This window comes from Xyrauchen texanus, chromosome 11 (genome assembly GCF_025860055.1).
Source record: "Xyrauchen texanus isolate HMW12.3.18 chromosome 11, RBS_HiC_50CHRs, whole genome shotgun sequence".
NCBI lineage: Eukaryota > Metazoa > Chordata > Actinopteri > Cypriniformes > Catostomidae > Xyrauchen > Xyrauchen texanus.
In genome coordinates this window covers 7,193,885-7,220,743 of record NC_068286.1, presented here as the reverse complement: position 1 = coordinate 7,220,743, position 26,859 = coordinate 7,193,885, and the positions used below count along the sequence as shown (strand labels likewise).

The window sequence follows — 26,859 nt, the reverse complement described above, 5'->3', positions numbered from 1 at the left end:
CACATCATATGAGCAAAAACTCCTGTATTTTCTGTAGCTTCAACATTCAGGTGTGAATCGTATAAACCTCACTGCTGATCATCGTTGGATTTGAGGAATTTACCTCCAACTGAATCCGTCGTTCTGCAATCATTCTCTCGTCTCTGTTTCCAAAAATCTTTTTGGGAGGAAAATCCAAAGCTGCAAGCTAGAGAAAGACATCCAAGAATATAAAGATCTAATGTGCCGTAGTTGAGTGAATTTACTAAAAAATGTGTAGGTCATATATTAACCTAAAATCACAACAAAACTAAATAAATTAAGCCTATTCTTATGATTAACATTTTTTTATTTTTTTTATTTTCATGACAAATGAACACATTTCCCCCTACAAAGTGGTGTTTTTTATTTTATTGATATCAGCATAAATGAAAGACAATACAACAAATCCAACCATGATGTATAAATACTTTAAATTTAAATAATATCATTTTTTTTCAGCAATGAGAGATTCTTTATTTTTTTTACATTACGCTTATGAGAATTGCTTAATTATCATGAAAATAATGTGACGATGCAAAAACATTTGAATGGTTCTACAAGTGTTTTTATTTATTTCTAAAGCAAAATTATTCCTCAAAATATTTCTCATTTGATTTTGTGGTACGATTAATGCAAAAATGTGTAAATAGGAGGGTCATACAGAAAATGTCACGATTATGAAATTTGGCTGACAATTAACTGTCATACAACTAATTGCAATTATGATGATTGTCATACAAACTGTAATGCTTCTTAAGGTGTACGTGTTCTTCATACAAATACAATAAGTCATTAATTTATTTATTTATTTTATTTTTTATCCCCAATTTGGCATGCACAGTTCCAAATGCGCTCTAGTTCTCGTGGTGGCGTAGTGACTCGCCTCAACCCGTGTGGCAGATGACGAATCTCAGTTGCCTCCGCGTCTGAGACTGTAAATCCGCGCATCTTATCACGTGGCTTGTTGAGCGCGTTAATGCAGAGACATAGCGAGAGTGGAGGCTTCACGCTATTCTCTGCAGCATCCACGCACAACTCACCGCGAGCCCCATTGAGAGCGAGAACCACATAATAATGACCACAAGGAGGTTAACCCACATGACTCTACCCTCCCTAGCAACCAGGCCAATTTGGTTGCTTAGGAGACCAGGCTGGAGTCACTCAGCACACCCTGGATTTGAACTCGCGACTCCAGGGTTGGTAGTCAACGTTAATACTTGCTGAGCTACCCAGGCCCCCAAGAAGTCATTTATTGATATTTACTTTAATATAATAAAATAGGGACATATGATTTTCTTTAAGGCTTTAATATTTAAAAATACTTAAAATATGTCTCGTTTGGGTCCACTTTAGTCTTGGTCTATTTTACATTGTTTTAAGAATGCAGCCAACCTGAATAGCCATTATTTTCTATAATATTACAACATTAAAGACCGATATATCGGTATAACCGATTAATCGGTGCCGATAGTTGCTTTTGCTGATAGTCGATGTTATCTATTGATTGTTACCGATAGTTTCTGTTTTTATTTTCACATCAATAGCCTAAATAAGAGTGCCCAGTGTATTTCAGGCTTGTTTATAGTTAAAAGTCCCACGTTATACACCAAAGCTGAACTTTTCTGGTTATTATTGGGATTTTGGTTGCACAATAAACTACTTTTGGGATTTTATTCATTTCGGAGCCTCAATGTCTGTACCCTTCATAGTAATGAAAGACTAAGACATTTTTAATCATTCTCTAAATCGATTTAAAAAACTATTGGCCGATCAATTGGTTATCGGCCTTTTCCACCACCATAGTAAAATCCATAATCGGTCGACCTCCATTATATTATATTATGTATGCACCGTTCATAGCATTTCTATAATAGTTTAAAATTCCCTTTTATGATGGTAAATTGTGACAGGAATTTGAAGTGCACAACAATCACAGTTATCTCAAATAATTGTGGTTAGATCAAATAATTGCGATCAGGTGAGAATTTAATAATCGGTCTGCCAGGTTGTTAAATGAAGGACCCCAGCTAAAAGTGTCTTAATGAATGACCTATGACAACAGCAAATATAGCAACAAAAATACAAATCCAATAAAATGCATCAGCTCGAAGAATCTATACAGAATATGCAATGCAATGGGTCGTATTCATACATGAGGACCATACACACCTCTGGATATTTCAGCTTGAGGGATTTGTGCATCTCCCGAAAACGACTGTATCTTCTGAACACGGTCCACGTTTCGTCCAGAACCATGATCTTAAAACACAAGCAAAACTAAAGCTCAGTCTCTCTCCGAGACATCAGAGAAATCAGAGACTGCAGTGATTGTGAACAAAATGCAGACAAACCTTGACTTCAAACTCAAAGTGTTCATCTTTGCCCTGTCCACACAGCATGTAACGTGCTATACTGATCTTCACTGGATCTTTAAGACTCTCTGGACTCAGATCCAGAGGTATTGGCACCAGCCGCTGTGAAAGACATTTACTGACATTCAAGAGTGCCAATTAAATAATATTACACAAATATATCACAGGACCATACCTCGTATTTCTGTTTGCGTGCATCACTGTGTTTTTTATCATTGTCCTGAGAGTGAAATAGAGTGTGTTAGAGACTATAAGCTAACTTTAACACACATAACTGTATATTTAAAGGTGAAGTATGGAATTATTTTGATGTTAAAATAGTTTCATTGCAGCTTAAATCTAGAAGGTAAAATGCATCTACATGAGACAAGGGTGAGCAGACTGCATGCTACTAGAGTAGAAAGCCCAATCTACTGAGATCCGGGACTGAAAGTTATATGCAAATTAATAAGGCTGGATCATGCAAATCACAGTCATCATCACAGTGCTGATTGGCTGAAGCCTGTGCTTACCTCATCTGTCAATCTAACAGAGCTACCCTCACTGTCCTGCTCCTCCTCCTGTAGGGTTAAACAACTTTCATGATTCCACAAACAATCCTGTGGGTTTAATGATGCACATGTGCCTGATAAAGTTGATGTGAAAAGACTGTCCCCCTTTTTAGTTACATTACAAATATGAAGAATTGTAACAATCCAAAGGGGCTTTTACAATCACATGAATAAGTTTCACATTTCTGAAGCTAATGTAAAGACAGCATGACAACATTTTGACGTATGCAACTCCCATAATGTGAAAATAATATAGGAACCTGGGTCAGAAATTAAGGGGGGGCTCGGGGCAAAAATGACACCAAAAATGCCCCCGAAAATAAATAAATAAATTTGGTTATTTATTTAACAGTTATAGTTCATAATATTCTATTATAGTCCTAGTTATACATTTTATGGCATTAATATGAGTTGGTGTTGAATTGTAAAATTATCATTGTTTTAATAAATTGATTAAATATTTGTATTTGACAAACGATGCAGTTTGTGTTTTAATTGGTTAGAAAAAAACACGCCTTCATAAAGGTACAAAATGCCCCTGAAAATCTAATTCAGGGGCAAATATTGCCCTTTAATGTAAAAGTACATTCATGATAATTGGTGGAAGCTAGGCAATATATTGAATGTTAGCGATATATTCAGTGTTATTATTGCGTAAGAATGAACACTGCAAATAATCACAATGATTTAAACAGGCTTTTTACAGAAATTTGAAGCTCCAAAAAGCACACAAAGGCAACAAAAAGTAAATCCATGATACTCCAGTGGTTTAATCCATGTCTTCAGAAGTGATATGATAGATGTAGGTGAGAAACAGATCAATATTTATGTCCTTTTTTAGTAAAAATCTCCACCTTTGACCAGCCCTGACCAGTAGGTGGCTGAATTTTAAAGTGAATGTGTAGATTTACAGTAAAAAAACTAATAAATATTGATCTGTTTCTCACCCACACCCATCACATCTCTTCTAAAGATATGGATTTAACCACTGGAGTCTTATAGATTATGTTTTGCTGGATTTATGTCCATTTTGAATTATGGTCACCATTCACTTGCATTGTAAGGACCTACAGAGCTGAAATATTCTTCTAAAAATCTTCATTTTTGCTAATCAGAAGAAAGAAAGTTACACACATCTGGGATGGCATGAGGGTGAGTAAATTATGAGAGAATTTTCATTTTTGGGTGAACTATCCCTTTAATCACGTCCCCGGTTAGTTAAGGATGTTTTTACAAGTCTCAGTCAGCAGGGGGCAGTAAGCACAACTCCAGCTCTACAGGCAACATGTTGAACAGAGGACGCGTTCCTGTGTTCAAAAACAGCTGGACGGAGTGCAACTCCAGATGCAAAGGTCTCCAGACAAGTTTAAATCTATGTTTTTATTGACACAGTGTCCTAAAAAAGCTGTTTGTGATGTGATGCAACCAAAATGAGATGCTCCAAAAGCGTCCATCTGACGCAAGTGTACTTTGAAGCGTCCTTGGACAAGCCCTTAAAAATAATAAATCTATTTTAAACAGAACGACAAATTCAACTGCAAAATGGTTTGCTGTGTCCTGTAGGCCAATGATAGGCTTATGTCCAATAACATGGAAATAAACAATATACTGCCTTCTAAGCAACTTTTTGTATTGTCTTTTCAATACTTTACTCATCTAGCACAATACTATACAGTATGTATATTTTAATTATCTTATTTGTTATATTTATTATACAGTATATTATATATATAGTTATATATAATCATTATATTTTGAACTATTTTTTATTTGGGTGCCTTTCTCTGCAAATAATGATTATATGCAATTAATTTGACAGCACTGATTGTTATATTTTTATACGTATGATTAATATTTTTATACTTAAACACTTATATTTTAATAGTGTGTCTGGTTTATTTAAACTTTTGGAAGAAAGCGTGCCATTTATCATGTAATAAGATATTTTATTGAAATAGATATGGGTAGATATTGCTGTTTATTACTATGTATAGTTACTGTATAATGATACATTTACAAAAAATGCAAAAATCACCCTTTTAACCCTTTTCAGAGCCAACATTTACATACCTGTAGTGAGTCTGAAGACAGTGAGAGTGTGTTGTTATTCTCTCGGTTTAGCAGGTTCAGTCTCCGCTGCACCTCCTCTTCAATATATGTGTGTATCCTGAAGGGGGCGGGAGGAATTAAAGGAATAGCCACCCAAAGACACTATTCTGTCATCATTTACTCATCCACATGTAATTCTGACCCCATTTTGTTTTATTTCTTCTTTGAAATAAAAAACGAAATGTTAGGCAATAGGTCCAAGTGGCTATTTCCATGCAATGAAAGTGATTGGGAACTGGGGCTGTCGAGCTCCAAAAATGACACAAATATAAAAGCACCATAAAAGTAGTCCACATGGCTCATCTGATACATCCCAAGTCTTCTGAAGCCATCCAATAGCTTTGTGTGAGGAACAGACCAAAATTCAACTGTTACTCACTGATAATCTAACCCCAAAGCTCTTGAATCTCATTTATATCCTTGCAGAGTAACGATGCTTTTTGTGTAAAGTGCTATAAGTCAAATACAGGGTAGAAACAACATGATGGTGAGTAAATGATGACAAAATGTTCATTTTTGTGTCAACTTTGTTCTAAAAAAAAAATCATTATCATCCAGTAAGATCGCATACACTCTACTATAAATGTAATGTTGCCTGTTGTTTAAGATCATTAAGCAGTCATTTGAAGAATTAGTTCTCCTGTGTACCTCTCGTCTCCTACAGACAGTACAGTGGGGAGTGTTTGTATGGGGCTGATGGGTGATTGGTTCACATTGTTCTTTTCTTCACCACTAATACTTAGACTCCACCCACTTCCTCCTTCACTCTGACTGATCTTCTGCTTGAGCTGAGCAATCTCGCTCTCCATCCTCAAAACATACGGAAAAATCCATAAGGATAGAAATAGAGGTTTTCTAGATTCACCACATGCAAAAATTACATGAAAAGGGCCACAAATATAAAGGCCCCATGAAATCAAATGTTAGTTTAAAGGCATTGAGTCCATGTTTATTAGCTTTGAGGTAGTCTATAAGCTAATGTACGCCTTAAAATTTGGCAAAAATAAAATTCTCACAAATTGACAGTCTTTCTGTAAAAGACAAACCAATTTGATTTGTCCCACCCCAACTTCCTGCTTCATTAGGAAATAATAGGAAAACTCCGACATCCAGAAAAAATAGGGATGCACTGATTTGAACATTTTGGGCCGATACCGATTTTAACTGAAAATATTGGCTGATACGCATACGAATATTTTCAAAATTACCTTGTTTTGATTTAAAAATATACAGAGTGTTAAAAAAAAGCTTTTATTGTTCTAAAAATAAATAATTAGATCTGTTGAACACATGACAGGCCAAACTTTTAAAGAGAACCAAAATTAAATAGGACATAAAAAGATCTAGATATCAAAGCATGATGACTGATGTAAAAAAAAAAAAAGATTATTTTGTACTTCTAAAATATTTCTGATCTTCTGTTTTTGCAGTTCAAGACAACTGAACTCACATTTTACATGTATGTGCTGGATATAATAGAACATCACAAATTGTATTATTCTTTATAATATTATGCATCTGTTGGGCAATTCCACATAGAAGTCAACCACACCATGGAAAAATAAAGGGACAAAAAGCCTTTAACCTGTTGATACGCACCCCCTTTTTGAGCACAAACCATGAAAATAACATACCTGAACTTAAATGGTTGTATTTACGGGACCCTTTGGAGTATGGACACAGTTGTAGTATCTTTTGAAAGAAGACACTTTGGGTTTTATTTCTCAAATTTCATTGTTATTTTTAAAGTTAGAGAAGCTGAAGTTTATAGTAATGGAATATTTTGTGCTGAACATGTTTTATAATCTAAAAAACAATAATAAAAGTGCCAAGACAACCCAGAAACACAATGTTCTCAAAGCCACAAGTCTAAAGAAGTTACGTTTCAAATTTGAGGATGATCGAACAAAAAATGAGGCTCCTGAGAGCTTTTTCTCTGTAAAATCGTTGGAAGCGTACAGAGCAAAATTAAGGCTCCGCCTTTCAAGACGACACAAAATCTGACGGCACTTCTTGGCAATTATGAATAAAACTATGCCGCATTTTTAACAATAGACTTTGGAGACCAGCTCATTTTGTTTATAAGACTCTAATATATAAGATAATATACAGTTTTACAACATGAATGCTGCTCAGATTGCAGTTTGTTGAAGAACGTAAACAATGGAGAATATATCAATATTTATCAGATTTATCACTTTTATGGACAAAAAGTGCGATTGGATGTTTTTCAATGAACGCTTGACATGGACAATTGACCCAAGTGTGTTGAACTGGATTCATCTGGCGATCATGTTTTCATAATAAAAGTCCCATTTTTATATTGCATGTTTTCATTTGTACTCCTGACACAAATAACTCAATTGCTGTTTCTGGAGCATTGCTATTGTGAAACAGAGATCGGATATCAATGTTGAACCCTTAGTCCTTTGATAAGATGTATAATTTGTTAACATTAATTACATTTATAGACGGTAAATTATATATTAAATATAAGCACTGTGACGTCACTCCCGAGTGCGGGGAAATTGCGTATCAACAGGTTAAAGGTTCTGTTGTGGTATAATGGATAATGCCATACACACCGCTAGAGGGCGCCGCTTGCTCACATAATGCTGACTGAAGCACTTACTGAATCACTGAATGCAGTCTATTTTTAAGCTTTCAAGGTTTCAATCTTAACGCAATCAATTGTGTAGCCTTAAAGGGTACCAATGTTTAAGAAGTCAAAGTTTGTTGGTTTCAAAACATTTCTGATGGTTTAATCTCATTATGTATATGCTTTCCCAACTGTCACGACGGTTTGTCCACATTAATGAGAATAATGAGAATAATACAAAATTAAATATTAAAAATAAATTAATTACTTCTGCATTGTGTATTTGAATTCATAGAGTTTTTATAAGGTGTGATGATAATTAATGATTAATAACGTTTTCATGCTTAAAACCGATTTGCTGATGGTTTTAATTAATAAAACAGCATACCTCTTCTGGTCGAGATCCTGAGTTCCTGGTGATCTGAAAGTGCTTTGTCCAAGTGCAGACTGTGACCTCCTGCGGGGCCTCTCGATATCGGGCTCCAGATTGAGGCTCTTGCACAGGGCCGAATGTCTCCTCTCCAAGCGCGCAACCGCCTGCTCCAGAGCCTCCCGCTGCTGCTTCTCCCTCCACTCCAGGATCTCCTTCTCCTTCCTGCGAACTTTCTCCTCCTGACGGGACACATTCGCAGTGAACTCGTACGACTGCTGCAGCTGCTGCAACTGCTCGGCACTGGAGCTGTACTGAGACAAACGCTCCTCTTTCTCCTCCAACTCTTTCTCCACCTGCAGAGAAGAGATTCTGATTTCAAAGAAACAGTATAACAAATGCAAATCGTTATACTTGTGCATATTTAGTTGGTTCGAAGCGCTAAAATCTTCCTTGGCAAAAACGAAGCAAAACAATAAAACCACCTCCAATCCAGAACCTCCAAATTTTACCTGATATAGCGTTTCATCCAGCTCTTTGTCCATTTCTTCTGGACTCCTGTCTGCCCCAGGAGACCCTCTTCCTCCTCTCACCCTCTCCAGCAGTTCACTGGCTCTCTGGCGCTCCTCACAGACGGCAGGCAATTGATTCTTCCGGAGAGAGAGGAGCTGTTTCTCTTTAAACTGGAGTCTGTGTTCCGCCTGCTGGATCAGCACCTCCTCCTGACTGAGAGACGACACATCCTGCATGCCACACTCCATCACTTCATGCGCCTACAAGGACAGGTAGAGGAAGAGTGAAAGAAAATGAAGCGAGACAGATAGACTGGAAAATGAAATTACAGCACACCAACCAATTGGTTAAGAACACTGTTAAAATATAAAGAATTCTGTCATTAATTCACCTTCACGTCATTCCAAATAGAGGTAGAACGATACATATGTTTTGATGATTAATCTGTGCCAATAGTTGCTTTTTAGGAACTATCGGTCAATGGCAAAAATCTATGCTAATTGTTTTTGGTTTTATTATTCTTCCGTATTCTAAACTACAATAGCTTGGTTTCTACAGTATAACAGCGGCCTCTAGAGGTGAAAAATATATATTTTCACAGCATATTTTGATTAGATAATAAGTGTTTAAATTCAAACAAGGGCATGTAAATAAAAGTGTGACAATATTGAAACAGGCTTGATACAAGTATATGTACAGTATACAAGGCATAAAATTAGTGTTTATGTTGTAATTAGAGGTAGACGAATATATCGGTTTTACCGATTAATCGGTGCCGATAGTTGCTATTTGGAACTATCGGTTATTGGCAAAAATCTGTTGAGAGTTAGTGATATTTTTTTAAGAATTTCAAAATAAGAGTCCCCGGTGTGTTTCAGGCTTGTTTATATTTAAAAGTCCTGCATTATTTACCAAATCTTTATTATTTTCTAGATTATTATTAGGAATTTGGCTGAACAAAAAAAAAATGCATCTGGGATTGTATTCATTTTGGACTTGTCTTTATAATAAAGAAAGAATAAACATTTCTTCTTATTGATTTTTCTATAAATTAATTTGAAAATCTATCGGCCGGTTAATCGGTTATCATCCGTTTCCAACAACTTATTTATCGGTATCCAAACCCACTACAAATCCGGGAAAAACCCACTATTAGTCGGCCTCTAGTTGTAATTACAATTTAGGCAATATTTTTTGCTGTTTTCCAGTGGATTTATATACACTCACCTAAAGGATTATTAGGAACACCTGTTCAATTTCTCATTAATGCAATTATCTAAACAACCAATCAAATGGCAGTTGCTTCAATGCATTTAGGGGTGTGGTCCTGGTCAAGACAATCTCCTGAACTCCAAACTGAATGTCAGAATGGGAAAGAAAGGTGATTTAAGCAATTTTGAGCGTGGCATGGTTGTTGGTGCCAGACGGGCCGGTCTGAGTATTTCACAATCTGTTCAGTTACTGGGATTTTCACGCACAACCATTTCTAGGGTTTACAAAGAATGGTGTGAAAAGGAAAAACATCCAGTATGCGGCAGTCCTGTGGGCTGAAAATGCCTTGTTGATGCTAGAGGTCAGAGGAGAATGGGCCGACTGATTCAAGCTGATAGAAGAGCAACTTTGCCTGAAATAACCACTCGTTACAACCGAGGTATGCAGCAAAGCATTTGTGAAGCCACAACACGCACAACCTTGAGGCGGATGGGCTACAACAGCAGAAGACCCCACCGGTACCACTCAACTCCACTACAAATAGGAAAAAGAGGCTACAATTTGCAAGAGCTCACCAAAACTGGACAGTTGAAGACTGGAAAAATGTTGCCTGGTCTGATGAGTCTCGATTTCTGTTGAGACATTCAGATGGTAGAGTCAGAATTTGGCGTAAACAGAATGAGAACATGGATCCATCATGCCTTGTTACCACTGTGCAGGCTGGTGGTGGTGGTGTAATTGTGTGGGGATGTTTTCTTGGCACACTTTAGGCCCCTTAGTGCCAATTGGGCATCGTTTAAATGCCACAGCCTAGCTGAGCATTGTTTCTGACCATGTCCATCCCTTTATGGCCACCATGTACCCATCCTCTGATGGCTACTTCCAGCAGGATAATGCACCATGTCACAAAGCTCGAATCATTTCAAATTGGTTTCTTGAACATGACAATGAGTTCACTGTACTAAAATGGCCCCCACAGTCACCAGATCTCAACCCAATAGAGCATCTTTGGGATGTGGTGGAACGGGAGCTTCGTGCCCTGGATGTGCATCCCACAAATCTCCATCAACTGCAAGATGCTATCCTATCAATATGGGCCAACATTTCTAAAGAATGCTTTCAGCACCTTGTTGAATCAATGCCACGTAGAATTAAGGCAGTTCTGAAGGCGAAAGGGGGTCAAACACAGTATTAGTATGTGTTCCTAATAATCCTTTAGGTGAGTGTATTATATAAATAATAGGACCAAATGGACAGATTAAATTCATATTAAACTTTATTGTCAAGAGAAAATGAAAGCGTACATTGCCAATGCATTGTTAGACACTATACATAATATACAAGTTTAAAAAAAATTATCTGGCTAACGTTCAGTCTTTATCGTGTACATGCTGGGTCTCACTGTGGGGGTTTCACTTTGGACACGGATTAAGATGGAAATCAGTGAGCGTTTTCAGGTGATGCAAAAAGATACAGCAACTTGCCTGTATTTCTTGCACACCTGGTTCACTGCTTGCTGGTGAAGTCTCCCTTGTGAAGTAAATCCACTCCTGCGTTTAATAAGCCAAGTACATGCTTCGCGCTTAATGAATAATTGTGCACTACTCCACACAATCAGTTTTTGTGCAAGGATGTGCAGCTGAGTGGAGTGTGCACCTTCTGAACATTTATTTATTCAAATTTTAGCCACAGCTAGTCGGGAAAAAACATTTTCAGGAAGTAAAACAAAAAAACTGATCCTGTATTAATTGTTATTTTTTTTAGCACGTTAAACAAAAAAATATCAATTGCAGAAATAAACAAATTACATTTCCCAGCACAAGTTTGATGCTATCGACATAGCCACCATATTGGATTTTAGTATTGCTTACCGGCTTAATTTGATTTCAAATTCAATAACGACTTTAACAATGGTCTGTTCTTCATTTAAAGTAATCAAATCTAGCATGGACTACTTTTGGGTGTTTTATTAAGTGTTAAAAATGCCCCAATTTACTGTCATTGTATTGAATTCCACCAACATACATTAAGTCTTACAGGTTTGGAATTACATGAGGATGAGTAAATGATGACAGAATTATGAACTCATAATATGAACTCATCATGCATTGCATAGATCTACAGAGCTGAAATATTCATCTGAACTCATAATTTGTGTTCTGCAGAGGAAAGAAAGTCATCTGGGATGTCAAGAGGGTGAGTAAATGAGAGATTTTTGGGTGGACTATCCCTTTAAGGAGTAATACTTCCCAACAACATAAACCTAAAATAAAAGATTGGTTATTAAAGTTAGAAACCTGTTTCCTCTGTTTTCAGTGTGTTTTGCTGTACCTGTCTCTGTTTGTCTTTATGTGTGTGCAGCATCAGGCCAAGCGATGTCCGTTCACTGGTGATCTCATGCTCCAGTCGGTCCTTCTGCTGCAGGAGTGACTCCTCCAGCAAACCCAGCTCCTCCACCTGCACCCGCTTGAACTGCTCGTACCGTTCCTGCCAACTCCTCCGTGCCTCCTCCCCTCCCTCCTCCTCATCGTCAATCCGCGCCTCCTTCACTCTGAGCAGCTCTTCCCTGAGCTCGGTGAGCGTCTGTCTTTCGTCCTCCAGTCGACGAGCCTCCTCCAGCGTGAGAAGGGCGGTGGCCTCCTCGCTGCGCTCCCTCAACTGCTCCTCAAGACGCCCAACCAGACTCAGCTGTTCCTTTTCTCGCTCTTCCAGACGTCTGGACATTCAACACATTTGTTTTGATAGAAGCCACTGGTAATGTTTCCATTCAAAATACTGATTTTTGATAACACTGACTTTCTCACCTTCGTTCCAGCTGGAGTTTGATGGCCTGCTCATCTCTCTCTCTTTTGAGGCGCTCCAGCTCACGAAAGAGCTCTGTTTGTTCTACATGCTCACACTGGAATGGAGTCTTCTCATGCTTCTCCTGCACCTTCTCCTCCAGCTGCTGCTGCTGGTGTCTCCTCTGTTTTTGCTGCTCCTTCTGTTCCCTGTTTCTCTCCTCCTGCACACAATAGACAGTTGGTCTTGAGGCTCATGATACTCCCTCAAAACAAATGTCAAGATGTCAACAATTATCACAGATGCTATCTAAAAACCTTTTGCGCTTTATTATAATCCAGTAATACACAGACATAATAAATTATGTATGTGTCATAAAATCAGTGACCCTCCCCTCGAAATCCAAACACAAGCAGTCAAATAAGATGCATATTATGACTAGATGTAATCGGTCATGCATCTCGCTTGTCCCCTTGAGATTGGATCTCCCAAAAAGCATCTCATTACCAGGTGTAAACAGGGCCATAGTTTATCAGCAGGAACAAAATGGGAAAATTCCAGCATTAAAGCAATAAAATGTCCATTTTTATTTAATATTAATATTGTTATTAGTAGGAACAACCATAAAGATCAATTGCTTGGTCGCTTGCAGTCTGACCTGGAATCGCTCTTTCTCAGCAATCAAGTCTCTGAGGCGACTTTCGATGTCCTGACTGCGTCTGCGCAGGCTCTCCTCCTGTCTGCGTATGCACAGCTGCACCTGCTCAGACTCCTTCCTCTGAGACTCCACCTCCTCCTGCATGCGCTCAAGCTCCGCTTTGTCGTTCTTCTGCTTTTCCTCCATCTGTTTGATCAGCTGCCTACATCACAAGAGGAAAGGATGGTGATTGGACAGGGTCAACAGTGAGGACACACCCATGAAACTAGTTTGGATCTGTTTGGGCCATGTCCCAAACAAGACAAGGAAGGATTTGTTATTGAAGGGGTCATGACGAGGAATCATTTTTTTCTTGATCTTTTCACATGTAGTAAGTAGTTCATTCTGTATTATTAAAAGTGGTTTCAGACCTCAAAACATTCTCCTCTCTGCTAAAAGAGGATTTGATGAACCCAAGCTGCCAAAGTGACTCACTCTCTACTTCCTCCACATTGTGATCTCACACTGTTTTAGACATTTGCATTTGACCAGCAACACAACAACACATTAACACTTACTTTACCTAATCACTTCCGTAGCCCCACCTAATAGTGGTGGGCAGTGGTATGGCAAGGAGAGAGCAGGTCAGTTAAGGGCAGAGAGCCAATCATAATAGTGGGCGTTTACTGTCACGTCTTAAAGGAGAAGTAGCAACAAAACAGAGCGTTTCTGACAGAGGGTCAGAATGAGGGTGGAAAATGATCTTTAAAAAGACTGTAAAAATAACATTTAAATAACTTTATAGCTCAAATAATATGCAAGTTTTAGCAGGAGAATTTATGTAAGTGCTTTAATAAAATTATAAGCTTAATATTTCTGCTTAATAATTGGCCACATTTTATTTTTGTGGTAATCAACATTGTGTCACAAAAGCAGTCGTTTGAGCTTAACTTGTATTGAACCTGGAAAATTCCTTTAAGGGAAGGGCCAGAAAATCTCATTACTGTTTTATCAAAGCGTTTGCATGTATTAATGGTTGTTGAATTTGTGGTCACATGACAAACCTTTTATTTTCAAGTTTTTCCAGTTCTTCTCTTTGTTGCCTCTCAAACTCCAGTCTGAAAAACACAAGACACAATCAGCTTCCACCCTTAAAATACACACACACACACACACACACACACACACACACACACACACACACACACACACACACAGAAGTGTATGGGATAAGTGCCTACTTTATCGGGCACTGCATGCATCACAAATATAAGCACATGCTGAAGAATGCACAACTTAAAACAAACAAGCAGTCAGATGTAGACATGTTTAACTAAAGTGTCATGATGATGAAATGCAAGGGGACAAATAACATCTCACAAGCATGAACTGGAGAGACCGAAACCAAAAATGTAGATGGAAAAAACAACGACAGTTAACACTAGTTTGTATTTTTCTACCTGAGAAAGATGGGGCCCTTTTGAGTGAGGAGACTGTTACAAAAGAGTACAGAGAGAGGAAACGTTACCAAAGATCCAGACTCTTAAGTTGGAACTTGTTTCATTCGAGGATGATTCAAATGTTAGCATGTTATGACTAAAAATGAACCAAACAAACAATTATCAGAGTTGCATCCAGTCCTACAGAGGTAACATCACTCTGAGGAGGTTTGCATACGTCTGGGAAGCATTTGCCATTCATTCGTGACATGGAGTTGCTTTAGTGAGGTGAATCTCACAAAACATGTCAAAAACATGTCAAGTTCATGTTTTTAAACTGACTGGGAATGAGAGTCACCATGCCGGTCATTGCCAGGGATTATGATATGTCATCAACAATGTAACAGACCAATCGATTAGTTTTTTACATGTTTCTGCTCAAAATATCGCCAATAAAACATCATAAAACTCAATACATTTGTATTAAAACATTATAAACATCTGATCAGGCCTTTGTGGTGTATCTTCTGGGAAAAGTGTGCTTTACTCCAAAAACAGCACTTTTTGGTCAATTTCAGCCCATCAAAAGCAGTTCTATTCTGGGGTGCCAATATAACTGTTTGCTTGTCAGTACAGTCATTTAATTTGACACCTTACAGCTGATTCTTAAAATACTTAATGGAAGAGACCATTCCTGTATATACCAAATTTCATGATAATAAACCCATTCACAACTTAGTATTGGCAGCTGAAATTTAAAAGGCTGTTAGTGGCCATTTTTGTTGATTTGTCCGCTTCATACTTTGAGGACATACTACAGTAAATGTACTGTATTTGGCAAGGCATACCAAATTTGTACATGCTCAACCAAACGATTGTGGAGTAATGATGCTTTTTAGTTTTAGCGACCCCTTTGGGTGAAATCTGACCAAATTTGGTGCGCTTCTTGAGACTACAATGGAGTCTATGTTAAGTCTGGACTTTGCGTTCGGAAGATAGGTCTTTTGGTCAAACAGGAGTACTCCCAAAAGTTCACTAAATGGAGTTAACGGATTGAGCAAAGGAGTGAGCGAATTTGGATGATAATTGCAATACTTTGTGCCAGAGATGGTTCTTGAGCTGTTGCATGAACAAATTTATCACATACTTTATCACACATTTACATTGGCCGATACCGTTTTGGTCACCAATATGTCATGCATCCCTGTTGTTTGGTGAGGATCACTGGTCTCTGTGAGTGGGGGTTTAAATTCAGGCTGGGGTTTGTGAGTATTCTGCAAGCGGTTTTAATGCACTGGGCATCAGCAGTACCAGCAATGGTGTCGGAGGGCATGAAGAGAGAGGAGGATGGAGAGAGGGGGAATAGGAGACTCCTGGAAAGGAAAAGAGGGTGGAGGGCTGAGGAAGAGGAGGTGGCATGGGGAGGGAGATATCACTCACACTGTTGCACACACTTAATCACACAGACACAGCGACTTACCCAGGGTTATACAGCATGACTGTGGAGAGGTTTTCACAGGATCTGGATAGATCAGTCATGGATAAACTCAAGCTGTTGAGGAGGCCACTCTGGAAACAGAAGCAGTAACATGGAATAGTTTACACAAAAACTTAAAATTCTGCCATTGTGTATTCGCCCTTATGTCATTTCAAACCAATATACTGATATTACTGCATGGAACAAAGTGATGATGTCTGTTAAGCATCAGAGCTTGAGAAACATGGTTACTTTGAACTGTTGTTTGAAAAACAGTTGGGTAAAGATTCTTCAGAAATTCGACTTTTGCATTCCACAGAGAAATTAACAGCATATGCTTTTGAAACAACATAAATGTGAGTCAAATATTGAAAATTGTCATTGTCTTTTACACAGCACGTTCCAGTTATGAGCATCAATATCTCTCACCTTTCTCTTCTCTCTTAATTTAGCCGCCTCTTTAGGATGATTAAATCGGAACATATTGGTTCTGCCGAGGAGAATGACGGCACCTGGGAAAAACAGCAAATATGAAAGATAAGAAAAAAAAGAAAGAAAAAAAAAATGTCATATTGGCTTGACAAGAAAGTTTAAAGTAGTTTTGAACTTTAATGGTTATACAGAAATTCTAACCATCAGATAAGCTAGCTAGTTAGATAGTTAGCTAGATAATCACACAAAAAATGTAATAGTTAGCTGTATGATCAGACACACCGTTAGATAATTAAATAATCAGGCAAACCTAATTATGGTCATTATGGCCTAAAAGTTCAATTTTTGTTTCATCAGACCAGAGGACATTTCTCCAAATGTAAGATCCTTGTCCCCATGTGCACTTGCAAACTGTAGTCTGGCTTTTTTATGGCAGTTTTGGAGCAGTGGCTTTTCCTTGCTGAGCAGCATTTCAGGTTATGTTGATATAGGACTTGTTTTACTGTGGATATAGATACTTGTCTACCTGTTTCCTCCAGCATCTTCATACGGTCCTTTGCTGTTGTTCTGGGATTGATTTGCACTGTCTCTAGGAGACAGAATGTCTCCTTCCTGAGTGGTATGATGGCTGTTTGGTCCCATGGTGTTTATACTTCAATACTATTGTTTGTATAGGTGAACGAGGTACCTTCAGGCGTTTGGAAGTTTTTGGAAGTTACAATTGATAACTTTGATGTGGGATTAGAGACTTTGGAAAACCCCTAAACCAAGTCTGTAGAATAACAGTTTGCTGATTTGTCAAGCCAACAAAATGGGAATAAACATCAATTTTGTATAAAACTATCTAAAACAAATCAAACCAAAAAAAAGAGGTAAATGTTTACCTTGGTTGAGCTGGCAGGGCTCTGTGATTTGCACTCCATTGACTGAACACTGAGCGTCATTTAGAGGAATAAGAGTGACCGTTCCATTCTGATTCTCTATTAGGCAGTGCTCACTCTCGAGACCCAAACCATGAAGAACTATACAGAGCGATAGACATGCTTTATGACTGCTTTATGACTGCCGTTTCTGACAAATAACTGCTCAGACAATATCATACATTATAAAAAGCAAAAGTGAGTGAATTGAATGAATAAAACTGCTTGTTATGAAAGCAGATTAGACTGTTGTACTCACTGATGTCATGTTCATTAGTGGCATCTTCCCGTCCAACATTTGTCCTACCCTCCTGTAAACACACACAAACACATCCCATTCATTCATCACACACTCTACACTGACATCATATTACAAACGATACTGAACACTGCATAGTTAAACGCATTCAATTACACATTTACTTAAATAATCTCTTAAATTATCTGTATGTTCAATACCTTTAAATGATAGAGAATGATGCCTGTGCTGAGCAGATCATCATCAATGCCAATGAGATGAGGAAGCTCGGAGTCCAGGATCACTCCGATTCCCTCCTTCCTCAGAGCCAGAGTCTCCTCCTGTACAAAACACACATACAGCTTAGAACGTACAGTCAGGATCCAAAATTAACACTTGCCAAGTACCAAATGTAAGTAAAAACTGAATTAGGTTACCAGTGGGCAGGTGAACCAAGTGAAAAACATACAATCACTGTAACAAACCTTCAGGATGTTTTGAGTTTCATTCCATTTGTTCGCCCATTCCTTGGTTAACTCTAAAACCTGCCATAGAAAAATACACACATTTCACCACCAGTTTTTAATTCCAGAATAGATTTAGAAACTGTATATTCAGTGAGACTGTATCAGTGGGACAAATGCTTTGACAGAAAGTACTGTAAGGTTACCCTGGCTTCATTTTGATGCAGTTCCTCCTCCATAATTAACGCGGTGGGAGAATCAAGCAGTGCTATCTGAAAAAGACAAATAAGATATATATTAAAATAAAACAATAAGCCAAGATTGGCATTCCTTTTACGGATTTTACACTTGTCGAATTTACATTTATGCATTTGGCAGACGCTTTTATTCAAAGCGACTTACAGAGCACTTATTACAGGGACAATCCGACCGGAGCAACCTGGAGTTAAGTGCCTTGCTCAAGGACACAATGGTGGTGGCTGTGGGAATCGAACCAGCAACCTTCTGATTACCAGTTTACCAGTTATGTGCTTTAGACCTCTACACCACCCACTCAACTCAAAGAATTGCAGGACTTTTATATTTAAACAAGCCTGAAATACACTGGGGACTCTTATTTTGAAATAAGGATTAATCAAACGATTAAACAATAAATCAGTCCCATTAAAATTCAATTAAAATTCCTAAATGCACCATTAACTGCTTAATTTCCAGATAAGAACTACACTACCCATAATCCTAACAAGAATTCCACCAATCAGAAAAGGCTCTGCTTTTATGGAAATTTTTATGCAAAAACCTTTCAACACTTTCAAACAATGTCGAATTGTCATTTATACATATCTGAATATTTTGAAATTAACCTCAAATGTATTGTTTTCATACTATAATCAAAAAATCAATAACTTTAATAATAATAATTATCAGAACAATAATTCCCCATAAGGCAAACTATAGGCTTTTGGTTGCCAAGCAATGTAGCAAACTTGGTGCATTCAATTAGAATGTGTGTCTATGTGTGTGTATCTGCATTATATAGTTTATCAGATTACTCCAATATAAAGGTATATGTTTAATATAATGAGGCAAGCGGAAATGTTTTGTGCTCCCTAACCTTATATTGTAAATAACATTTAAATCATTTTAACGTTCACAGACCTGATTTCCCTGTTCCAGCAGAGCTTTCAGCCGAGCGATCTCCGCACGAAGTTCTCTGATAAGTCTGACGTTGGACTCTTCATTAATTGTGGGTTTGTTGATTATGTTTTTGGCGCGGTTAGCATAGCGTAACGTGCTCAGTGACTCTCCATAGTTCACGTCCGCAGGTGATACAGCTGAAAAACAAAAAACACAAATAAATCAATGCACAGAACAGTACAAGCCAAATCAAGCTGCAGTTATGAGGGTGTGTGATTGTTTACACACTTGCGATCATGATGGTTTTTGAGTTTCCTCCCAGACTGTCCTTTAGTAGCCAGGTGAGCACAGAGTCTCTGTATGGAACAAACACTTGCTTCTTCTTCAAATGACTGTTTCCTCCTTCCTGTGACAGATCAGCTACAAACACAGAGAGAGTCACTCAGTTAAGAGAGACAAATTCATCTGTGTAAAAGAAATAGATATTTAGCAATTACGTGTAAACCTTTCAAGACAGACCTACAATGGCAATAGAGGTCGACCGATACTGGATACTGCAAACACTGATAACTAAGGTGGTCAAAAAAGCTCTTAACCGATTAATCAACTGCTAGTTATAGCATATAAATGTCTCAGATGTGAAATCCCAGATGCAGTTTATTGTGCAACCAAAATCCCAACACTTTTGGTGTGAACTTATCTTTAAACAATCCTGAAAAACCTCAGGGACTCTTATTTTGAAATATTGATTAATCAAACCATTAAACAATTAATCCGTCTACCACTACATTGCAAAGGGAAAAAATCCTAAGTGCACCTTTAACTGCTGAATTTCCAGTTAAGAACTACACTACCCATAATCCTAACAAGAATTCCACCAATCAGAAGTCGCTGTTTCTGTGCAAACAGGAAGCACAGCAAAAGACCTCAGCTGCGACTACCTACTCCCATTAAGCAATGCAACGTAATAATTTCTCTTTCAACACTCTTAAACAATGTACAGTAAGTTACAATATATTTGAGGTTTATTACAAAATATTAAAATATGTATAATTTTCATACCATAATCAATGACTAGAAGTGTATAGATCAGTTCTTTCTTATTCGATTCTGTCATACGCAGTGATTCGTGGGATGTGAAGTACAGTCTTTACATACAATATAATTACAACAACTACATTACTAGGTACTAACCCTAACCCTAACCCCAATCCCAACCCTACCTTAACCCATATTAAGTACATGTAGTTACCTAATATTACCCAGAACTTTCTTGGGCAAGTACACTGTAAATACTGTATATTGACAGTACACGTACAGTTTTTTATTTTTTTCAAAATTTCTGAAAACTTCCCAAACTAAGGCTGCTTAAAAAATGGGCAGTCACTGTTGCGCATCTTTGTACAGTATACCAAACTTCAATCCTGTTTCACGCTACGTACAGTTCTTCTCACCTAAGGCTGAGATGACATTGCCCAGAGTGACGAGCGATTTGTTAATATTGCTGCCCTCTTTGAGACGCACACCAGTGGCCCCTGTAGCATCGGCCCTCTCACTTCCGGCCAGATCAACCAGGTGAATCTTACTCACCGTCTCAATTGGCATCTCTGCGTCAAACTTTGCCTGAGGAGAGGAGAATTAATGCATCACATTTCAGTGCATTTGAAGGTACACATGTACACTTAGTTCAATAGCAGGCACTTTATATATGTATTATACAGAAGTATACAGAAACTAGAGCACATGTTATAGGTGGTACAGGTGAAAATGTTTTGTTTCCTGCATTCTGCACAATTACCTGTGTGAAGTTAATTGTGAAGATGGCATGCGAGCGGCTGCTGGCGTCGTTCATGCCAGTGCTGGCCGTCGTGCGGTTGATGTTTCCTGCCTCCATCAGCTCCTCCACATCACTGTAGTTCTGCACCAAGTGTTTCGACAGGTCTGAAAACAATGAGGTACAATTTTTGGTTTTACCGATTTATCGGTGCCGATAGTGGCTTTTTGGAACTATCAGTTATCGGAAACAAATTTGCCGATAGTTTTGTAATCTTTTATTATCCCTTCGTAACACATTGGCTCTAACGTATAACAGTGGCCTCTAGAGGTGAAACAAATACAATCACTGACACTTCATGGTACGGAAGCCCGTTTTGTCCATGGTTTATAATTTTTTTCTGTCTTGTTTTCTCGTGATCACGACATAATTTTCTCTTTTGTTCTCGTGATTTCCACAAAGTTCCCATGAGAAAACAACTTTTGAAGCCAGGACCAGCTCATCGTCAAAGGTACAGCATCTTGATCTTCTGTTTATCGGAACAGTAGACTTACGTAGGTCAAAGAGATGGATTTTATCTCAGCTTTATCTAGTGACTCACAAGTCTGCTGTCCTGCATCTCTCAGTCATAATCTGGTATCCGTGGAGTAAACTATAGCTTTCTGAAGCAATAGGGCTTTCATTACAAACGTATTGAAATTGGGCTTGTACTCAAAGCTTTAATACAATGTTCAATTTACTGCCACCAGGTTGTCAAAAAATTAAGCAAAACAAGCAATACAATGTATTATCATGCTATTGTGTCATTTTCGTGTTTTGTTTTTTTAAATAATGTGCTTATAAATAAATATGTAATAACCAAGTGAAGGCTCAAAGGCTTCATATATGAGTTCATATGAGCGGGACTGTGATGATTAATTGTCTGATGTGGGACTGTGGCGATTAATTGTCTGATGCGGGGCTGTGGCGATTAATTGTCTGATGCGGGGCTGTGGCGATTAATTGTCTGATGTGGGGCTGTGGCGATTAATTGTCTGATGTGGGGCTGTGGCGATTAATTGTCTGATGTGGGGCTGTGGCGATTAATTGTCTGATGCGGGGCTGTGGCGATTAATTGTCTGATGCGGGGCTGTGACGATTAATTGTCTGATGCGGGGCTGTGACGATTAATTGTCTGTTGTAGGGCTGTAGCGATTAATTGTCTGATGCGGGGCTGTGGCGATTAATTGTCTGATGCGGGGCTGTGGCGATTAATTGTCTGATGCGGGGCTGTGGCGATTAATTGTCTGATGCGGGGCTGTGACGATTAATTGTCTGATGCGGGGCTGTGACGATTAATTGTCTGTTGTAGGGCTGTAGCGATTAATTGTCTGATGTGGGGCTGTGACGATTAATTGTCTGTTGTAGGGCTGTGGCGATTAATTGTCTGTTGTGGGGCTGTGATGATTAATTGTCTGTTGTAGGGCTGTAGCGATTAATTGTCTGATGCGGGGCTGTGGCGATTAATTGTCTGATGCGGGGCTGTGGCGATTAATTGTCTGATGCGGGGCTGTGACGATTAATTGTCTGATGCGGGGCTGTGATGATTAATTGTCTGATGCGGGGCTGTGGCGATTAATTGTCTGATGTGGGGCTGTGATGATTAATTGTCTGATGCGGGGCTGTGACGATTAATTGTCTGTTGTGGGGCTGTGATGATTAATTGTCTGTTGTAGGGCTGTGAAGATTAATTGTCTGATGCGGGGCTGTGACGATTAATTGTCTGTTGTGGGGCTGTGATGATTAATTGTCTGTTGTAGGGCTGTGAAGATTAATTGTCTGATGCGGGGCTGTGGCGATTAATTGTCTGATGTAGGGCTGTGGCGATTAATTGTCTGATGCGGGGCTGTGGCGATTAATTGTCTGATGTGGGGCTGTGGCGATTAATTGTCTGATGTGGGACTGTGGCGATTAATTGTCTGATGCGGGGCTGTGATGATTAATTGTCTGATGTAGGGCTGTGGCGATTAATTGTCTGATGTGGGGCTGTGGCGATTAATTGTCTGATGCGGGGCTGTGGCGATTAATTGTCTGATGCGGGGCTGTGGCGATTAATTGTCTGATGTGGGGCTGTGGCGATTAATTGTCTGATGCGGGGCTGTGGCGATTAATTGTCTGATGCGGGGCTGTGGCGATTAATTGTCTGATGCGGGGCTGTGGCGATTAATTGTCTGATGCGGGGCTGTGGCGATTAATTGTCTGATGCGGGGCTGTGGCGATTAATTGTCTGATGCGGGGCTGTGGCGATTAATTGTCTGATGCGGGGCTGTGGCGATTAATTGTCTGATGCGGGGCTGTGGCGATTAATTGTCTGATGCGGGGCTGTGGCGATTAATTGTCTGATGCGGGGCTGTGGCGATTAATTGTCTGATGCGGGGCTGTGGCGATTAATTGTCTGATGCGGGGCTGTGGCGATTAATTGTCTGATGCGGGGCTGTGGCGATTAATTGTCTGATGCGGGGCTGAGACGATTAATCAGTTATTGACACTTTCCACCACCTTAGTTATCAGCATCTTCAAAATCCACTATCGGTTGACCTCTAGTTTTGTGTCATTGTCTTACCTTCCACATAGGGTCCGTATTTAGGGTGCTCTCTGACTCTGAGGTTGAATGTCTTCACCATTTTTCTCCTTAACAAGTCACGCACTCGTTCGTTGTAAATCTCCAAATAACTGCCATCAAAACCAAAAACAAAAGTCAGTGTGGGTTTTCTGGATGGGTACTGCAACTGGGCCTGACTCTGAAGACTTTTCAACTGAAAAATAAAATAAAAATTTTAAGTTTATTGTAAAACCTCAAAGCTGAAATATGCCATTTCTGCTCCACTAGCGGCACCAAACACAATCACAATCAGTATGTTTGAACGGTCAAATTTGGCCGGACATAATGACCAATGGTGTGAGACTGGGACGGAACAGTGGGGGCAGGGGGATGTTTGTCATTAATTAAGCAATTCTGTTTTGAAATTACGATATACACTTTAATCTGTAAGTGTTTTTTTAACACGTATAGCAACATCTTCTCTGACTTTCACTGATGACCATCAGGCCTGAATGCACCTGACTTCTGTACGGAAAGAAGCTTCATCTCTCCGAGTCATTCCTGAGATCCGGCTGAATAATCCTTCACAGATCCGTGGAATCAGACCGACATCGCCCTAAAGCACATCAATTCACGATCATGAGACAATTATCAAATGTAAAACTCTCAAATGCCGACTAAGAGATTTAATAAATCACAGTGGGTTCCAAAAGTCTGATACCACTAGTAAACATGCTTCTACTTTGCTTTTTCCTAAACTACTAATACAAAAATCAACAACAACACATTTACGTGAAAGTTGAATTTCAGCATTTCTCAGTACTTGGTATGTCCTTCTTTTGCTTTAATGACAGCATGCAAACAAGATTACATCATCACTTCTGGTTTGAATATAAATCATACTTTTGGACCCACTATTTGTCTATATTGACCAATCAATTGAAAGCTTTTTTGTTTTGGCAGGAAAAAACACTTCTGCTGCATTACGAGATACATCTTCTCTTACAGGGATGCCCATCATGGTGTGCGACTTCCCCGATCCAGTCTGGCCGTAAGCGAAGATGCAGGCGTTATATCCTTCAAATGCTGCCTTCAAAACATCAGTGCCTAGTTCCTTAAACACCTACAAACACACAATTTCACACACTTCTGTGACTACTTCAGATATACAGGATTTAAACAGGTTTAATTCTTTTAAAAGAGTGTTTTTAGCTATGGACTCAACTATACTGTTCTCTGTGGGAGACCAGCACTGAAATACAAACTTTTTGGAGTTTTTAAAATGACGCAGAAACAATTAATGTTGTCAGTCCCAGAACTGAGCAACTGAACAAACCGTACCGAACAACATAGGTTAAGTGGATTAATTACTAATCAGCTTGATTTGTTTTATGTTGCATAGTAAACATGGTCAGACAAATTCCATTGAAAGCTCTCACAGATGTTCATGTTTTAGTATAAATATGAAGTATGTAGGTAAAAACAAAAATAAAGCTCTGCATTACTATGTGTTGTGATATTATTGGTGCATAATTTCATGTTCCAGCCTTCCAGTAGTTGATTTACTACTGATTAGTAGTTGAATTTTTGGTAACACTTAACAATAACGTTACATTCATTAACATTATTCAATGCAGTAGGTAACATGAACATACAATTAACAATATAATTTTTACAGTATTTAATCATTGCTAATGTTAGTTAATAAAAATATAATTATTCACTGGTAGTTCATGTTACTTCATAGTGCAATATGTAAAGTAATACAATTTTTGATTTTTAAAATGTATTAATATAAGCTGAAAATTAACATCTAAGATTAACAAATGCTGTAAAAGTATTATTCACAGTTAGTTCATGCTTACTAATGTAGTAACTAATGTTAACTAATGGAACCTTATTGTAAAGTTTTGCCACTTTTTAATTTTTGTTACATGCCGTTCACATTAAAAACATTTTACCGTACCTTTTATTTTTGGTATTTCTTTTTTTTTTTGTACTTTTGATATTAAAGAGTGAAATTACCAAACTATTTCCATCAATTTAGTGTGAAAATTATTTATACATTTTTCAAAAATAATGGCCACCACACAATTCTGATGACAATTTCACCCCTTTTAAAGGTTATTTCAAAAGTGTACTTGTTAACCAAGTCGACAAAGGTTTCAGTGAAGAGCATGTTTCAGGTGTAATATAAGACAAGTGATGCTTGAAGAAGAGTCAAGCCAAATTTCACTTGAGAGTAGAATAGTTTTATTGGGCATCATTTCAAGACTTTCAGTAAAAAATGACAAAAATGAAACGTATCTCTTGTGATGCATGTACTTAAAGTACCTATAGACATCGCAAGTAGAGAAATGTCACAATCTAACAAAAAACTAGTGAGAGTGGGATGTTTTAACCAGACTTTACTTTCTAAAAGTCCTCCGTGCTGAAAAATAAATAAATAAACAAACACCCATACCTAAAAAGGAGTGTACATTTGTTAATTTAGTGTGAAAAACATTGTTTGGTTTTAAACTAGAGTTTTTAATGTATTTTAGTACTTGCATCATTTTGAATCTTAGCAACAAAGACAGTTTGATTGAAACAATGTTTCCTCTGATTGAGTTATATAAGGTCAAGATGTTTTCATTCAAGGGACAAAACTCCCCAGGGAGGCACAATTAGCATCTCTTCCTGAGGCACCACACCTCACTGAGTAAAGATTGCAAATTCACTCTCATTGTTGCTCTTCCACATCTGTCTCATTCTCCCCCCTCCTCCTCCTCCTCCTCCTCCTCCTCCTCCTCCTCCTCCTCCTCCTAGATTACATTAAATTCCTGCAAATCTGTGATCAGGGTTAATATATATACTAAGAGTCAGCATTTGATGGAGCATGAAGCACATCAACTGGGATCTTAAGCTTTCTGATTAACCATCTGAATTTAGTTAAGTGTAATAGACTGTAAAGGCTAAAAGAAAGTGCTATTTGGAACAATGTAATATTGATCGACCCGTCCAAAGAGCATTACCCCAGTTTAATGCTAATATTATTCTAGTCAAGTGTAATGGGAAACTATAGAACTAAACAAAACTACTATTCGGGAAATGGTATGTTGGTCGGCCTTATCCGAACAGTGTTAGTCATTTACCCCTGTCTAGAGATAATATTATGTTAATGAAGTGTATACAGATCTATAGAAACTAAGCAAAACTACTAATTAGAAATATTCCCCATTGGGATCGGTTT

General features: G+C 38.3%; 1 protein-coding gene across 4 annotated transcripts in view; it reads right to left on the bottom strand.

Moving 5' to 3' along the window:
* Positions 1–26,859, bottom strand: part of LOC127651205 (kinesin-like protein KIF16B) — a 31,620-nt gene that overhangs the window by 2,391 nt on the left and 2,370 nt on the right. Inside the window, exons 4-31 of one of the 4 annotated variants that reach the window (XM_052136929.1) lie at positions 24,634–24,750; positions 24,146–24,243; positions 23,649–23,758; positions 21,071–21,213; positions 20,727–20,895; positions 19,561–19,692; positions 19,294–19,469; positions 18,342–18,407; positions 18,157–18,216; positions 17,893–18,012; positions 17,693–17,744; positions 17,398–17,535; positions 16,511–16,593; positions 16,085–16,173; positions 14,626–14,658; positions 14,230–14,283; positions 13,187–13,388; positions 12,552–12,751; positions 12,079–12,463; positions 8,535–8,795; positions 8,041–8,378; positions 5,702–5,863; positions 5,015–5,111; positions 2,906–2,953; positions 2,569–2,613; positions 2,373–2,495; positions 2,191–2,280; positions 104–187 (exon numbers count right to left, since the gene is read on the bottom strand). In XM_052136929.1, the coding sequence (XP_051992889.1) occupies positions 104–187; positions 2,191–2,280; positions 2,373–2,495; positions 2,569–2,613; positions 2,906–2,953; positions 5,015–5,111; positions 5,702–5,863; positions 8,041–8,378; positions 8,535–8,795; positions 12,079–12,463; positions 12,552–12,751; positions 13,187–13,388; positions 14,230–14,283; positions 14,626–14,658; positions 16,085–16,173; positions 16,511–16,593; positions 17,398–17,535; positions 17,693–17,744; positions 17,893–18,012; positions 18,157–18,216; positions 18,342–18,407; positions 19,294–19,469; positions 19,561–19,692; positions 20,727–20,895; positions 21,071–21,213; positions 23,649–23,758; positions 24,146–24,243; positions 24,634–24,750 (3,675 nt within the window). The remainder of the gene's footprint in view (positions 1–103; positions 188–2,190; positions 2,281–2,372; positions 2,496–2,568; positions 2,614–2,905; positions 2,954–5,014; positions 5,112–5,701; positions 5,864–8,040; positions 8,379–8,534; positions 8,796–12,078; positions 12,464–12,551; positions 12,752–13,186; positions 13,389–14,229; positions 14,284–14,625; positions 14,659–16,084; positions 16,174–16,510; positions 16,594–17,397; positions 17,536–17,692; positions 17,745–17,892; positions 18,013–18,156; positions 18,217–18,341; positions 18,408–19,293; positions 19,470–19,560; positions 19,693–20,726; positions 20,896–21,070; positions 21,214–23,648; positions 23,759–24,145; positions 24,244–24,633; positions 24,751–26,859) is intronic. The other 3 variants (XM_052136931.1, XM_052136930.1, XM_052136932.1) reach the window with 3 other exon arrangements.